At 36.6% G+C, this 16,164-nt stretch overlaps 2 protein-coding genes across 2 annotated transcripts; one reads left to right on the top strand and one right to left on the bottom strand.

The window, feature by feature from the left end:
• The first annotated feature begins 1,306 nt into the window (after positions 1–1,306).
• LOC140675383 (cuticular protein 19) lies at positions 1,307–3,073 on the top strand. The gene is made up of 3 exons (XM_072909818.1): positions 1,307–1,591; positions 1,869–2,126; positions 2,412–3,073. Exons 1-3 carry the CDS (start codon positions 1,529–1,531, stop codon positions 2,829–2,831), a joined length of 741 nt encoding a protein of 246 aa, XP_072765919.1. The 5' UTR covers positions 1,307–1,528; the 3' UTR covers positions 2,832–3,073.
• Positions 3,074–4,382: 1,309 nt separating this feature from the next.
• Positions 4,383–15,752, bottom strand: LOC140675380 (uncharacterized). Its single transcript, XM_072909815.1, has 6 exons — positions 15,300–15,752; positions 14,432–14,584; positions 9,598–9,845; positions 9,004–9,293; positions 8,583–8,847; positions 4,383–8,509 (listed from the first exon to the last, which is right to left on the bottom strand). Exons 1-6 carry the CDS (start codon positions 15,438–15,440, stop codon positions 8,227–8,229), a joined length of 1,380 nt encoding a protein of 459 aa, XP_072765916.1. The 5' UTR covers positions 15,441–15,752; the 3' UTR covers positions 4,383–8,226.
• Between the last annotated feature and the right edge of the window lie 412 nt (positions 15,753–16,164).

Here is a 16,164-nt window from a genome sequence, read left to right as displayed (position 1 = left end):
AGAGATCGCTGAAAAGAATCATAAAAGCATAAGAGCAACATAAAAAAATTGCAAAAATCGGTAGAAATATTTCCGTGAATAACTAATATCCGCGTATGCAACAGAAGTATGCATTTATAAATAAAAATGATACGGAATATTTTAGCGTTAATTCATCGTCGGGGAGATTTTATATTCGTATATTTTTTATATTTGCGTAACGCACTTCGTGATTGCAAAATGTAGAAATAATCGTAAATGTATTTCGAGAAAAATGTCTGAAACCAACGAGAATCGCGCTTTCGCCTTGCTACGAGTTATTACAGAGATCGGAAGTATAAGGAGCAAGGTGTAAGCAATTAATATGTATGCTTTGAGGAAATTAAACTACACTCGGTTTAATTTCCCGTGAGATCGCTGCGCTGTTGATTTCAATTTAGCGATGCCGTAATGAAAGTAAAACTTATTATCACGATCGCAATCGAATCGATGATTATTACGACGGGCGAGGAATAATTTTGCTTTAATGAGCGCTTTGGAATACATGAAGAATCTCATGATAAAAATTATTTCAATGATTGCACACGACGCCAACTCCGAAGAATGTTCGAAGCTACAACACGCTATCCCTCTGATAATCCATTGTAAGTCGGTAAGCGTTCTGTAATAACGTCGATATGTAATCTGCTGTAGAGTAAGAACAGCTTGAGATCTAAATTCTTAGCTTGAATCCTCAATAAAACAAACTCTGAAAGTATACATAAATTTTCCTTCTTTTATTTTCACAGGGCTTTGTTATTTATGAAGATAATATATTGTAATTGTAATTTAAAACGATTATAATTCCTTGTTTTAACTTTTTTGTATTACATTGATATATTGTTTTTGATTAATCAAAGTTAAATATTTTAAGAAAAGTATTAGGTGTTCACATGTGTGTGGTCTTACCTATAATCACATTCATTTTATATAAACTTTTACATAAGTATCTTTTAAACGTAAGACTATTTTTAATTTATACCCAGATATAATTTTGAAAATGGAAAATAAGAAGATATATTTTCGCTAAATATTATGTTTTTTTTCAGAATAAAACCTACAGCAGATTTATATACTTCCTACAAAAAAAGTGCTGCTAATTTAAAAAATAGTTTAAAACTCTCTGCACCAAAGATTCTTCTTGAATAAAGAAATATAAATATATTCTTTTAGAAATACATACGCATTTTACATTTGTTAGTTAATATCAATAGAAAGATAAAGTAATTAAAATATCATAATTCATAAATTAAAATTAAAATCGCAGATTTTGAGATACATGTCACACACATAAACTATACGAGAGATATATTTATTCTTTTCGAGAGCCTATGGACGAAATGTCAGTTTAAAAGGGGAAAGTAGGACTAGCTTGCACAGAAAACGTTCGTCGGGCGTGGTGGAAGACCGGTATGACGTCTGGGATCCGCGCGGGTTGCCATCAAGGTCTTTTCGCCGGGTCGCCCTGAACCAACTCGCCGTATAAAACGCCCCTCTCGTCGATTTCTGGATGCATTGTCGTACTTCCCGCTGCCTAACGATTCATTATTCCTTCAACATGCGCGCTGCATTTGTAAGTTCTTCGCAAGTATCTGTGTCTTAAGTATTAGTCCCCTCTTAAATTGTGACATTTATCTAACAATCTTTTCATCTTCAAAATACAATGATATTTATATATATATATATATATTGAAATATACATATAAATATGCAATCAATAGATAGTAAAAGATAATTACAATGACGTAGATGCAATTAAATTCTATTATCCGTTGCATGAAAAATATGAATATTTCGTTTTGAGATTTTTAAATTCTAATTTTAATTTTAATTTATTTTATTATTTGCAGATTATTTCGTTGACTGTCATCATTGGTGTTTCTTGTCAAGGGCCCCGTTATCAATCGCCGCAACAAGCGGCGATTTTAAGTGACGCGCGGTATCTCGCGGGTGATGGCACATTTGGTGCGGCCTACTCTCAAGAAGACGGCGTTGAATTTAAAGAAGAGAGCGATGTGGAAGGTAATCGACGTGGATCATACTCGTACATCGATCCAACCGGACAAAGGCGCACTGTAACTTATACGGCCGGCAAGAATGGTTTCCAGGTACGAAATATATTTAATTTATTCAAATCATTAACTTGCGACGTGACATTATATAATTTGAAACAATAAAAAAAATATTTTTATATAAACTCATATTTTAAACATTGACATATAAATTAATCAAGTCGTGAGTAAATTTAAGTTTGAGAAATCGATTGAATCTAGCGAAGAATCAATCAGAAGAAAATGAATAAAAATTTAATTAATTTGATTTAATTAAAAAAAAAAAGAGAGAGAGAGAGAGGGAATATATTAAATTAATTCTCGGCACTTCTCGTCCCGCAGGCAACCGGAGACCATATTCCTACCGCACCTTCGCAGGTACCACCGCAACCGGAATACGTACCATTGTCGCAGTATAATCCACCGGATTATCAACCCCCGAGTTACGCGCCAGCACCTCTTGAGCAGTATCCACGGCAGTATCAACCGGCGGATTACGAATCGGAGTCTGTCGTTTACCAACCGCAGCCTCCACCGAAATACCGGTACCGACCGCAGCCACAACCTAGTTATCATCATCCCTCGGAATTACAAAGTATACCCTCATACGCATCTCCGAGACCGCATTATCAGCCTCAGGTTCACCCTGCGCCGCAGTACAACGCGATAACGACACCGGCGCCCCGCAATTTCAGTCCGCCGGGGAAGCTCAGCTTCAACCGAACTCCCGACGGCTTTTCCTACACGTTCAATAAAAGTTAAGTGGTATACAAATTAAATGGAAAACGCGATGCATTTACGGCGAGATATTAAAAGTTGTAAATAAAGTATTTAATCCGATAAAAAATACATATACACATATAACTTTGAATTTTAGCAGATTAAGATTTGCCATTAATTAAAAGAGAATTAAAGATTTTAAATAGAAACATGATTGAGTACTTACATATAATAAAGAATAAAAAAACAATAATTAAAAAAAGTATACATGTGGGAAAAATATTATTTATTTCAAAATTATCTTCGTGACATTCGTCTCCATTTTTTTGTCTCAAATTTAACGTACGCAATTGTGTAATATAATTATTACTTTTTTGAAGTTATTTTATGCATAATATTTTATTAAAGTATTGCTTTTAAAATATGTAAAAGATATATGATTGTCTTAAAAAATATTTTTCTTAATTTATTTTTTTTAAATGAAAGAAGAGTTTTATTAATGAAATATATAAACTTATTCCCTTAATAGAGTAATAATAAATAAATTAACTTCCTAAGTGAAACAAGTTATTTCTATTTTGGTGTCATTAGTGGAAAATAAAACCTCGAAAGTACACAAAATCGAATGACTTTTATCTCGCTCGTCCGTGCAACGCCCAATGTATCTCGCATAATTTCTCGCTCAAATGCGAGCACAATCACGTGTTTCATAGGGTCGGTTCACTTTCATCCGGTAACCTTTGCATTCTCCTGATGTTGCAATTGAGAATCCCACGATACTGAATGAAATAAAGAGATACGCCCAATATTACGTATATTTGTATAAGAAGTGCAACATACCAGAGAGAAATATGTCTATTCCAACATCAATTTTTTGTCTAACTCGTAATTACTATTAATTAAATTCACCTAACATAAGTATTATTATAAGATCGCGGTTTAACTTTTCAATAAGAAATATTTTACATTAATGGAAAACCTTCTTAATAGCTTATCTTCTCATTACGTACTTTTATAATGTAAAATAATTATTAATTTGTGTACAAAAGTTTATTATTTTATTAAAATAAATTTGAAATTAATATGTAAATTGAAGAATATCTATTATAAAATATCGTAAAATACCGTTCTTATTCTGTAAAAGTAGCGATCGCGGGAAGAAGAAGCAGACAAAGGAGTGATTATCTTATTATCCAGAATTGCGAATGATAATGCGAGTGTGCCACGCCATCGAGAAGGGTCGGCAAAGACGAAGAAATAAAAATACAACAAAGTCGAGCCGGTTGGCTAGCCATTATTATTGTTAGCCCCGTAATACGGGCGCGGCGCGGGCAAGGCGAACCGCCTGTATCCGAACAGGAACTCGACAACCTCAGGTGGGCAGAAAGAAATGCATACCGTGATATTTCAACGTCATCTTAATGTTGTCGCTCGAGAAAATTAGCATTATAATATCACTGATTGAATCGCTAGCATAGTTTCATCGTTATTGTCTTTCTATCTCTATGCCTTCCGTATTCAATAAATCCTTACGCGCATAATTTATTATTATCCATTGTTAAACATAAACAGTAATTAATACGAAACTCAACGTATAATTTTGGTCGTGTTTTATTTATAAAGGTATATTGAGTATACATTTCGTTTTATAATTATGGCAGTAATATACAGACTCTGATTAGCTGCGCGTGACATCAACAATATAAAAGTAGTCTAAAACAGCTGCTATAGAGGCAGTGCGGCATCAAATGTTCACTCCTCATAACAGAAAATCAAATAAATGCCGTTCTTATCTTATCTAAGTCACTAACTTACTTCAATGTCTTATTTATGCCGATGTGCCTCCCTAACACGTGAATTCAAATGATGACGATAGTATGGATAAGTCCCAGAGAAAAGGCACTATACGTATATTCCTCAAAATCCTCAACGAACGTTATGTACCGCCATAATTAATTATTGCATTTATTCTCGTGCACGCGTCGTTTTTTTTCTCGTATAAAACTTTACCAAAATTAAAGTTATAGTGCAAACTAGCATATATTATTACGCTTGAAACTGTCAAACGAGTAAGCGTGTAATCGACATGTATTCCTCATTATGCTAGCTCGAATGCTTCTCGTTTTTATTAGACGCTAATTGTGATAAATATAATGACCGACCGATTATTATAGGCAAACGTGTTAACGTTTTTCTTTTAAAAATTGCAAACATTAACTCCGAATACATTAAATCTGAATTTGATTGCACTATTGTCTCATCAGTTATGAGCATAATAAATAAGACAAAATGGTATACACGCACGCGATACAGACAAACGTCATAAGTAAAAATCAATCTTGCGACGTCGCGAAACTCTATTCATTAATCTCGCTATGTTAAAAACATTCACTTCAAATATTAAATTCAGGTAAAAACTCGAAACGTTCCCATAATTGTTTGTCATACGTATGGTCTAAGACAGTCGCTATTGTCGCTATTGATTATTTCTACCAGTGGCGTAGCCAGGGGGGCTATAGGGGCTCGAGCTCCCCCCCCCCCCCCCCAAAGATTTCAAATCTCAGTGATTTTTCTTAAGAAAAGTCTAATAAATTCCAGCCATAGAAATATTTTTAGCCCCCCCACCCAAAACCTAAGTCTGGCTACGCTACTGATTTCTACTGACATAGTTGTAAATGTTACACAAAATATACGTTCAGCATTAGGCCCCGACTTTTGATTTTTACATCTCGCAGAGGCACGGTCGTCCTAAAAGCGATCATCGAATGGAAAACAATCCGAAAGCGGATTTGTACGTGGGGGAGGAGGCACGGCAGTTTCGCGTTCTTAGCGCATTTTACTGACTTATCTTAGGGTACTATTCTAAGGAGACGAGAGAGAGAGAGAGAAAAGGGAAATTTAAGCGCTGTAACAAGCGGATCCTACCGACTCTTTATGAAAGATATAGTTTGTTCACAATGCAAATTCAGAAAAAGACGTTCGAGAATATCAATGTCTCGATGCGTGTATTCGACCTCCAACTGGAAACTCGATTATTGTCGCTAATTTCCCGTTGCAAATAATATATTTGTATGAGATTTTTCTTTGTAATAAAACTGATAAAACGATGAGACTTCTTTATAATAAAACCGATAAAACTGTTTTTCAATTCATTGTCATACAATTCATTGTCCAAAACTCAGATAAAATGTAAATTTTTTAAAATAATATCTTTCTCTTCATAGTTTATCGTGCAATGCATATAATATCATATTTGATTTGTGATTAATTATCAAAGAAATATTTTTCCGTCTATCCTCATGACATATATAACTAAGTATATCTTTTGAACATCCTTGATTAAGTACATGCTGATACTTTGTAAGTCTCAAGGATGATCGTAACAATAGAGAATAAGCATATTATAGTAGAAAAAAACAGCAATAAAAAAATTCTACTTGCATTAAAAAATCAATTAATAAGATTAAGATTTTCAACACATATTTCACGTTCCTTTCGTAGTGTGGCTCTTGTGAAAGACATGTTTATTTCTTAAATGCTTAAAAAAATTTGATTTTAAAATTAAAGAATTTTCTCACGCATCTAAAATTAAAGCACTCGCTTTTCAGCGTAAGCTTTGCTTTTAGACATATGACCTATAGTCAACACTTATGCTATACCACAGCGGCGATGTTTGGTATACAAGTTGACAATGTATCACAGAGATACATTGTCTTTGGAAGATCATAAAGTTCCGCCAAAAACATCGTACACTGGACGTTTACTAGACAACGATGATCTAGCACGTCTCAATACACATATAGGCAAATAGTCAATGAATGGCTGTGAATGATAAATTATATGTATAAAAGGGATAAATATACAAGATGATTTGCCTTTCAAAGTGCAATCAAATTGATGCTATAAGCTTCGAATGCTTCTAAATGTTTAAAAAATTTTGTAATTGATTTATTTAAATTCACACTCTATTAAAATATAAAAAAAACATTTGAAAGCATCAAGCATGAAATGCATTTTTAATTAAAAATTAAATCATTCTCGAGATTTAAAAATCATTTCTTTTAAGTATCTTTTAAGAAATAACACTATGATATTTTTACTTCTACATATTAAGTATGAATTATTTTACAAGAGGTTTTTTTATATCTCAACTTAATTTTTTTACGTGATTTATTTAAAATATCTGATATCTAAAATAAAATGCAAGATAATCGAAATAATGCAAATTTTTATTTGAAAGGTTTTCCGTAATAAAAAAATAATATAAAATAAAAAAAGTAACTTGCGATCACATTAATTATACCAAGTATTGAAACTATTAAGTTAAGTAAATCATCTTGTATATAAAACTTCAATATAAAACATAATTAACTTACCGAATAATATAATCCGTCAACGACGGCGCAATCCATTATTCTTAATTTCAAAATCTATGTCAAAGAACACGAGAGCATTGAAATAATAAATTCTCTAAATTATAACGTTGCAATGTAAAACGTATATACACATATATATAAAAAAATATAGCATTGGGAACAAACCTGTACATCAAGGAATACATTCTGCTATTTTGTAACTTTTTAAGTGTGTAACTATTTTTGTCTAATTTAAAGTATGCAGCAATATATGAAGTTAGGTTCCTTATATATATTATCGATTCAATAATCTATCTTTCTGTGTATTTGTTTTATGAGATTATATACGGATATATATATACTTGCATATATACACATTAAAGAGTTACAAAATAGATCTGCTGGTACCTATGGATGACGGGAAGCTAGCTATGTAGGAACGTATATTATTAAGTAATAGCTTTTAAATATTGACGCAATAGTGCATTTTCATAACTCAATATCGCGTCAGTACCTAAATTGTTTTTTTTTTTTTGATAATGAGATTTTACCTCGTTTTTAAAGATACACAGTAGTATTTCTGAAAATAATTTCTCTACGTAATTTGTCCTGATATGTAACTTGCTCTAAAATGCATAAATTATTCTAATAATTTATCATAAAATGAGATTGTTATATACCGAGATTATTTATCATTTTAACAAATTTTTCTGATTTCACATCAAAAGAAGATAATTAAATTTAATTTACTTATCTTCAACTTTTCAAAGATAACGTTTTGTAAATAATTCATTTTTATCACGTGTATGGAAAAAAAAAATACAGTTGATCATCAAGATTACATCAGATTATCAAGTCAATTAATAAATAAATATTGTCGTGTATTTAATCTATTAATTATTGAATGAACTACTAGCTACTGTGTATCTCTATTATCAATAAGTTGGTATATATATGTATATCATTACAATCACAATATGCATGACATTCTATGCGAAAGTTTCTGGTCGAAATGGAGCAGAAAACTTGTACTATGGTAAGACACAAATCGACGGTACGTAGTGACAGGGGAAAGAGTAATTCTAGCTGCATAATCCAGAGGGATCGACAAGTCCTCTGGCAATAAGTTCAGCCGTGGCAGCGTCACCGCCGCCTTGTTTACCGCTTGACGGTTGTCCCGCCGACGATTGCGCGTGCGGGTCGCAATGTGTACGTATATGAAACAAAAATTCAGCCTTATCTGTGAAATCAGCGCGACACATTAAGCAGAAATGCCTGTCAGACTGGTAAGATTGTGGCGGCGGCGCCGAACCGGGAAAATATGGGGCGGCATGTTGTGGCGGCGCGGATGTTTCCAAATGAGATCTGCGATTAATCAAAGTCAGTTTTATAAATTAGGATCTAAATATATGGATATTGAAAGTAGAGAAATACTAACCGAGCATGCTGCGCCCATTCTTCTCTAAGACTGAACATTCGTCCACATAATTCACAAGTCCAGTTCACAGGCTCCTCTTTCAGTTTATGAATGCTATCTTGCCGCGATGTCTGTTGCTGTTGTTGTTGTGCTTGCTGTTGCTGTTGTTGCTGCTGCTGTTGATCGGATCTCGGTGTCGAGGGTGCCGAGAGGGGTGAAACACCAAGCTTATGTCTAAGTTTGTTCATGTGAATAACCAATTTATCTCGACGTGCGAATGCTTTGCCTGCAACATATATCGCATACTTTTCTTTAATTATTTGTTTCATTTTAAAATCAAAAGTTATTTTAGGATTAAACATTCCATATATACATATTGTATTTATATATAAATATAATATACTATATAAAATGAGTTGACGTAGATAATTTTCACGCTCACCGCATACTTCGCAGGAATATGGCTTCTCTCCAGTATGTATACGCATATGTATGACAAGTTTATCTTTACGAGCAAGTCCTTTCCCACACACGGTGCAAGAAAATGCTTTCGTAGTTGGCTCGCCCGTGTTGGTTGCCTTTGAAACGGATCCCGGACGAACGCCGACAATGTTTGCCGATGTTGTCGTCGTTCGTAAGGGTTGATTTACCGGCGCTCGAAACTGCTGGTCCGTTGCACCAGGAAATGCTGGCATCATGCTACCAGGACGCATTGCAGAATAATCCGATGACCTATAAGAAATAAGATGAAACCAAATTGCAATCATGATCTTCTTAAAAAATTACAAATATTTTTAAAATGTAGGAAAATAAAATTTTAATATAAAATAAAAATATCGTACGAAAAATGTTTTTATAAATGGAAATATTTCCTTTTTCGCAACCTCTTCTACTTTTGAAATTTTTGAAACTAGACGTGTGGGAGCACTATATATTTTACAACTACAATTATAATCAAACAACTAATGCTGACGGAAAAAAAAAATTCTAATAATTGTTCTCTATCCAAATGTAATAGCTTGAATATTTTACGTACCATGTTCCAATGGGACGCAACACCCGCACTCCGTCATCATAGCCGAGTCCTCCATCGTCCGGTAAAGTGAACGTGGGGTTGGGTGGTTGCGGAGCCGCGGGTGGTCCAGGTCCGGCTAATCTCGCTTGAGCGGCCTGTTGGGCCATGTGCTGTTGCAATGCCGCGTGTGCTATAGCATGCGATTCCACATAAGTTGAGCGCTGCTGCTGCTGCTGTCCCCCGTTTGACATCTTGTCTTTATCTGTACCCTAAATTCATTCCGTTCGTTGATCGCACGTGATAATTGATAGCAATTGTATACTTAATAAAAAGAAATGTTACGCAAACTTATATTGCAAAAGTCTGACTTAGAATAATATGTCCTACGACACGCGAAATAAATGCAATTTTTATCAAGTGTCTTATTATCTTGTTTAATTTCGTTTATATTATTATTAATGATGAATTAAATATACAATATTTTTAAATAAATGAACTCGTAGGCATTATAACGTTACAGCATTTAAAGCGTTATTTCTCAAGATATAATTGTAATTGCAAGTTCATAAGTAATTATTAAGTTCTCGATGCGATTATATATTATTCATTATGGCGTCAAATTGTGATACCGCTTAAAGATGACTTTATGAAGATCCGGAAAATTTTACGTAGGAAATGCAAGACTATTTTAATAAGAGTTACTGTACTTATTTAAAAGCAATTACCTATTATAAAATATTTATTTAGCATCAACAAATTAGAAAAATGCTTTTTCTAAAAAGGGAAATTTTAATAGAACATTTCTCTCCTCACTTAAAAGTTCAGAAAAAACATGACTATCAGAAAAATGCGATTCTTAGCACTCCTTTCAATGCATCTCATTATTTCTTTGTCAAGGTTTCTCAGAGGAAAAAACAACGAGGAAAGTTTATTATGCGCATTAAAAAAAAGAAATTTAAACAAGATCAATTCAATGTTAATCCAAAGTATTTCTTAGGAAATTTTTTCTTTATATTCAATCATTCTCAGAGAGATTATCGATACAGATCTTTCTCGATATATAAAGGAACATAAACTAATATTTCTATTTGAAATTTTTAAATACAGCAAGCAAAAAGAAATTCCAGAAAACATTCAATAATGGCCGAAAAGTAAAGAACATTCCGGAAGAAAGAGACAGAAGAAAGAAGCCATCGCACGAGTTGATCGTTCTCACAAAAGAGACGGGCAGCCGTCTTTTTGGAGGCGCTTACCACGTACCACAGAGTATCCTATCCACGTTTCAAAGAGACCTTTAGGTTCCGAAATCGAAAGAAAATCGAGAGAGCTTTCTGATAAAATAGAGCCAATTAATTTTTATTTTCACAGCACCGTATAGAGAAAAAACAGCGACGACAGAAACTTTGTGCTCATTTTCGGTGAGGATCAAAATTTTCGCTCGCTTCCGATCCACATCCAAAATGACGATAACAACCGCACAAGACGATGCACTCGATATATAACACTAACACACGCGCTCACGCGTGTTTCTTACGCACTTTCGTGCTTTTCGCGAGGCGTCGAAGGAATCTCGCGACGAGAGAGAACCCGCGAAGCTGGCCGCCACCGCCGTCGACCCGCCACCGCCGTTGATTCCCGGCGCGGGAGGATGCAAGGACAAAGGGGCGAAAAAAAGCAGCCGACAGCGCGCGGAGGGGATAAGCGCGAGACGACCGGGGAGACGGCTCCCTCGCTGTCGGACTTTGAGAGGAGAAGAAAGAAAGACAGAACCAGGTGAAGAGAGAGAGAAAGAGAGAGAGAGAGAGGGTTCAACAGGAGAGGAGGCAGAGAGAGAGAAAAGCGTGAGCGAGATTGAGTGTGTATGTGATGATGAGGGCGGAAGGAGAGGAAACGGCGTGACCAAGTAAGACAGAGTCGGTGACACACACGGACGGAGCTGCGTGCGATACAAACGATGTCGAGCGGAGGTTCCCCGCGGAATGCACCGTGGCCGGTGTGGAGCGCGTCCAGGGATGCGACGGAGAGGAGAGCGAACGCACAGGCACGCTGACGCGACGGGGAGACCACGATCGAGAGAGAAAGCGAGAGAGAGAGAGAGAGAGAGAGAGAGAGAGAGGGAGAGAGAGAGAGACAAACAGGACGGTCGGTCGAGGGGAAAGAATGAAAGGTGTGTGTTTACGTGTATGCATGTGACGATGATTCGTGTGTATCACTTTCGCGGCCCGAGAGAGAAAGAAAGAAGAAACGGGAGGGACTGAGATAAAATGGAGATAGAGAGAGAGAGACAGAAAGACGAATATGGATAAGAAAAAGATAGAAAAGTAAGAACGACCAAGATCCAAAGGCAGAAGGACCGCTGAAAGATATACCCCGGAATGCAGTGAATAGTCGACACGACCGAATCGGAGTAAGTGAGATGAGAGGACGGTGTACGAATAAGAGATGACGAAGAACGATACGGCACGTAAGAGTGTAATGTAAGAATACCAATACGTATATAGTTCACTCTCTCTCTCTCCCTCTCTCTCTCTCTCTTTCTCTTCCAGGTTTACGTTATACAAACTATCGATGAGAGACCTAACCGACGAGGATACACGAGGAGCATCGTTGGTGTGTACGCTATGCAATAGTGGTAGCGGCGGCGACGGCGACGGCGACCGGTGCGTCGGCCCGCTGACCTTGACACTGACATTGAGAGAGCGAAAGAGAGAAGGCGAAACTCTCGGGAGGAGAGGGATGGGTGAGCAGAATTTGCGCGCGCGCACACACGCCCGCAACACGGGAGCGAGACGCCAGGGACGACGAGGACATGGCACGATCCTCCTCGCCGCATCGTCCTTCGACAAGCCACCGTCGCTGATATTCCGGAACATTGGTAGCGAGAGAGAAGGAGAAAGAAAGAGTCACCCACGTAACGAGGCTGCGTCGATCGTTGGGATATCCCGAGTTTCGAAACAGGTTTCTCGGAGGTGCGCGGGTCCGGCAGCTCACGTTGCACCTGTGCTTAAGACTGCTGGATCGGCAGAAGAGAGACAGGGATGAAGGAATGAGAATTCGAGCGATCCGGGTTCGAAAGAGAGAGGATACGGGACTGATGGGACAAACAAAAGGAGGCGAAAAAAAAGAGAGAAGAAAGAATGGGATGGCGGAGAAGAGAGAGGATAGAACAGAATTATAATATAATAAAAGATACAGTAGTGTAGAATTAAGATTATGCTCTATGACTAACAATAAGTTTTCTGGGAACACGTGACGCACGCAAGTACACAATTATCCCCGTAAAGAATATAAATGAAAAAAATAAAAAAAGTATGTCGGAAGATGTTGCAAAATGATCGTGACAGCTTTCACAGATGCAATTATAATTGCAAGCCTTTTTTACGAAACGTATATAAATAATAGCATTAATGTGCATTACGTCGCATATGAAAAAAGTACATTGTACAGAACATTAGAGAAATTAGAGAAGAGCAATTATATTCTGAAGAGTACGGAGAAAAGACAGATATAAAGGAAAAGATGAAACGCATAGCAGGAATGCAACGGAATTGCGAGAAAGAGAGGCATTACGTGACGTAAACGAGAGAAAGAAACACGGCAGGTGGATGGGAAATAGGTTGGCGAAGCAGACAGGAAGGGGGAGCAGGGGGGACAGAGGGGGACAGTCGAGACGGAAGGAAGAACGAAGTACATACTACGACTTTCGCTTTCTGTGCGCGCGACGCGACTCGCGGTCGCGACGCGCCGATCAATAGATGTGCCGCGACGTCGGTCGTCGCGCTTTCCCTCTCCCTCCTCTCCCCCCGACCCTTCGCTTTCTCCCTGCATCCCCCTTCTTGCCCCCTTCCTCTCCCGCCGTCGTCTCCGTTACATACGCGAGGGTGGAATTATTGAGATCGCGCGCCGCCGGCTGCACCAGACGGGGAAGGGTACGTGGGGTCAGCGGGGATCTCCGAGAACCTCCGGCTACCGATCAGCGACGCCCCTGTGTGCCTGTTTCCTCTTTCCTCTCGTGACCTCCCTCCCCTCTTTTCGACAGGATCCGTTTGCTCTCGTCTAACTATTCCTGTCTTTCTCGCTCATCGTTGTAGGAAGCACAGAAGAGATAAAAGATACATGCTTAGCGAGACTTGTCGCCCCATTGATACTTTCTGAAGCTGATTTCTTCGATGTCTAATTATTTCTATTCTATTCAAGTTAATTAATTTTGTTGATTAAAACTGTGTCTAGTTATTAGAATAATAAATAAGATACTGGATGTCTTTCTAAATTACTGAGTTATTATAAGGGAGAGGAAGTAAAAGAAGAGGCAGAGACAAAGAACGTCGGCGCATAACAAGTCTTCAACGTATAAAACGCGAACCTATATCGATATAAAATCGCTTTAGCGTTATAAGCGTAGTGCGTTACGAATATTATGGCGTGCTTTTACGAGATCGCGTATTAATAAAACACTTTAATCAGTCGTATAAAATTACTCCAGAGCAAATCGATGATCTCGTAAAAGCAACTTCGCTCATTCTATAAGAAAACATCCTCCGATTTTGCCATAACGATAGTCGTTTTATATATGGTATTATGCGTGATTTTTTATGCGAGAAACATGCGTTGCTTGATAATAGCATAATTGACAAAGTATTATTACTTTTTAATATCGATAAAATATTTTATTAAAAAGAGATAACGCAAAATTTTAATTCGATCAAACATGCAATCTTTTCGTTATTCTAATTTCAAATCGCAATAATAGATAGTGAAAACGTCATTTTGTGATGATGTAATTATAAATTATATATCATTAAGCTTTTAAATTTTAATTTAAAATTCGTCGTATAAAAAAAAGAGTTTTATTTACCTGACTGAGCGCAGCAATGTTCTTTAAACTGTCGGCATAATTCTTCAACACTGTCTCTGTGGTGATGCAGCTGAGACGAAATTCATAGAACATATCCAATTTGAAGATACATCTTTGACAAATATTTTTTGGTAATCCATCCTCTTTTGTTACCTGCAACAAAATAATTTCGTGTTTTTTGCGTTTAAAAAAAATTAGTTGAGCTAAAACTGTGTGATTTTGTTATTAGTTTCTATGCTAGAAGCAAGTATTTTTCTAAATCTTTAAATAAAATTAATTCTATAACAATCAGCTGTTTAGCTTGACTCTGGATCCTTAAGTTCCATATTATGAAAATATGAAAAAAAAAATATGAAATACCCTTCTAATAATTAAAAATATTAATATTTTATAGAATTTTTTAATGCTTTAAAATCGATAAGTCTATTATTTTGTAGAAATAATAAAAAATCATTATATAATAAAGTGAAGGTATATCAATGATATTAATTGAAAAGTTGAAACAGAGTGTAATAATAATTATTTATAAATTATAATAAAACACGGATCATCATGCACATATTATAGATGCAATTAAACAATGCAATTCTAACTATCCTTAAATATTTGTAGCACAGCCTCCTTGATTTTTTTCATATTTCACAATTTCGATTTAACTTTCGCAATTTCGCATTTTATTTTTTTATTTTACACATGTGTCTTTTTTTTCTCCAGATCGATTTTTAAAAAATATCTCTCTTTGAAAATTTTACTATACCTATATGAAAGTTATTTGCTTAACTTTCAAAGACGTTTTCGACCAAGGTCGAAACGAGCAATTTGACAAGGGCAACAACAATATCTTACGGATATTCCTGGTTCTACATACCATGGTGGAAATACAGGAACGGATCTTGAACGGCAGCTGCCGTTGCTCGCCCTCCTTGTCGAATATCTGCAGCTGGTGGTTGCTCTTGAGCGAGCAGAGCCTGCAGAGCTCGGCGAAATTGAGATCCTCGTTCATTGCCATTGTCGTCTCGGGTGGCACCAAACACGCGCAACGCCTGACGGACGATTATCGGGAGATAGGTTATGCCGCTCGATTTGCCGCACGTTGGCGATACCCTGGGAAAGAATCGGAGTGTGGGAACACGAAATCGGGACTCGAATACGAATTCTAGTATCGCTAGTACGTGAATGTTGGAGACGCACGAGTATCGACACAGAAATACGGGATTGATAACTATAAGAGGGAATAAGGGAAACCTAAGCCTCACGACCGGAAGAGTCGGACGCGGCCATTTCTATCTCGCTCCTGTCGTGATCGACAGTCTCGACGATCCTCTTTAACGTAGAGTCTCTGGCCTCTACTCGACACCCGCCACTTTTGAATCCGATATACGAATATTATTTCTGTCCAAAGTATAAAACTGTTGTATACTTTTGATAAGTAGAAATACGTACGTATATTACTTACGCTTTTATATAAAGCGTTGTTTCGCTTCACTGACATGTTTATGAAGTATTTCGTCGACAAGCGCACAAGTCACATCTCTGAAGCAAATATGGTGCTCGGAATAAAGAGACGAATAAAGCGACTCTAGGAGGCATCGATACTGCATCGTACCGCCATCTGTTGAGTGCAACGAACGATAGCGCATAACGTTGCATTTCCGTACGCTAGAACTTTATTGTCGGAACGATTGCAGTAATAGAAACAATAATATATTATTGTAAAAAAATGCAACAAGGAT

The sequence above is a fragment of the Anoplolepis gracilipes genome, chromosome 17 (assembly GCF_047496725.1).
Source record: "Anoplolepis gracilipes chromosome 17, ASM4749672v1, whole genome shotgun sequence".
In the NCBI taxonomy this organism is placed as follows: Eukaryota; Metazoa; Arthropoda; class Insecta; order Hymenoptera; family Formicidae; genus Anoplolepis; species Anoplolepis gracilipes.
This window is presented reverse-complemented; position numbering and strand designations above follow the sequence as displayed.

Coding starts and splice junctions, on each gene's coding strand:
- LOC140675380 (XM_072909815.1), bottom strand. CDS start 15,440: ATGGCAATGAACGAGGATCTCAATTTCGCCGAGCTCTGCAGGCTCTGC. Junction 14,585..15,299: donor GTTCCTGTATTTCCACCATG/GTATGTAGAACC, acceptor ATTTTGTTGCAG/GTAACAAAAGAGGATGGATT. Junction 9,846..14,431: donor ACATTGCTGCGCTCAGTCAG/GTAAATAAAACT, acceptor GAATGAATTTAG/GGTACAGATAAAGACAAGAT.
- LOC140675383 (XM_072909818.1), top strand. CDS start 1,529: ATGCATTGTCGTACTTCCCGCTGCCTAACGATTCATTATTCCTTCAAC. Junction 1,592..1,868: donor TCAACATGCGCGCTGCATTT/GTAAGTTCTTCG, acceptor TATTATTTGCAG/ATTATTTCGTTGACTGTCAT. Junction 2,127..2,411: donor CCGGCAAGAATGGTTTCCAG/GTACGAAATATA, acceptor CTCGTCCCGCAG/GCAACCGGAGACCATATTCC.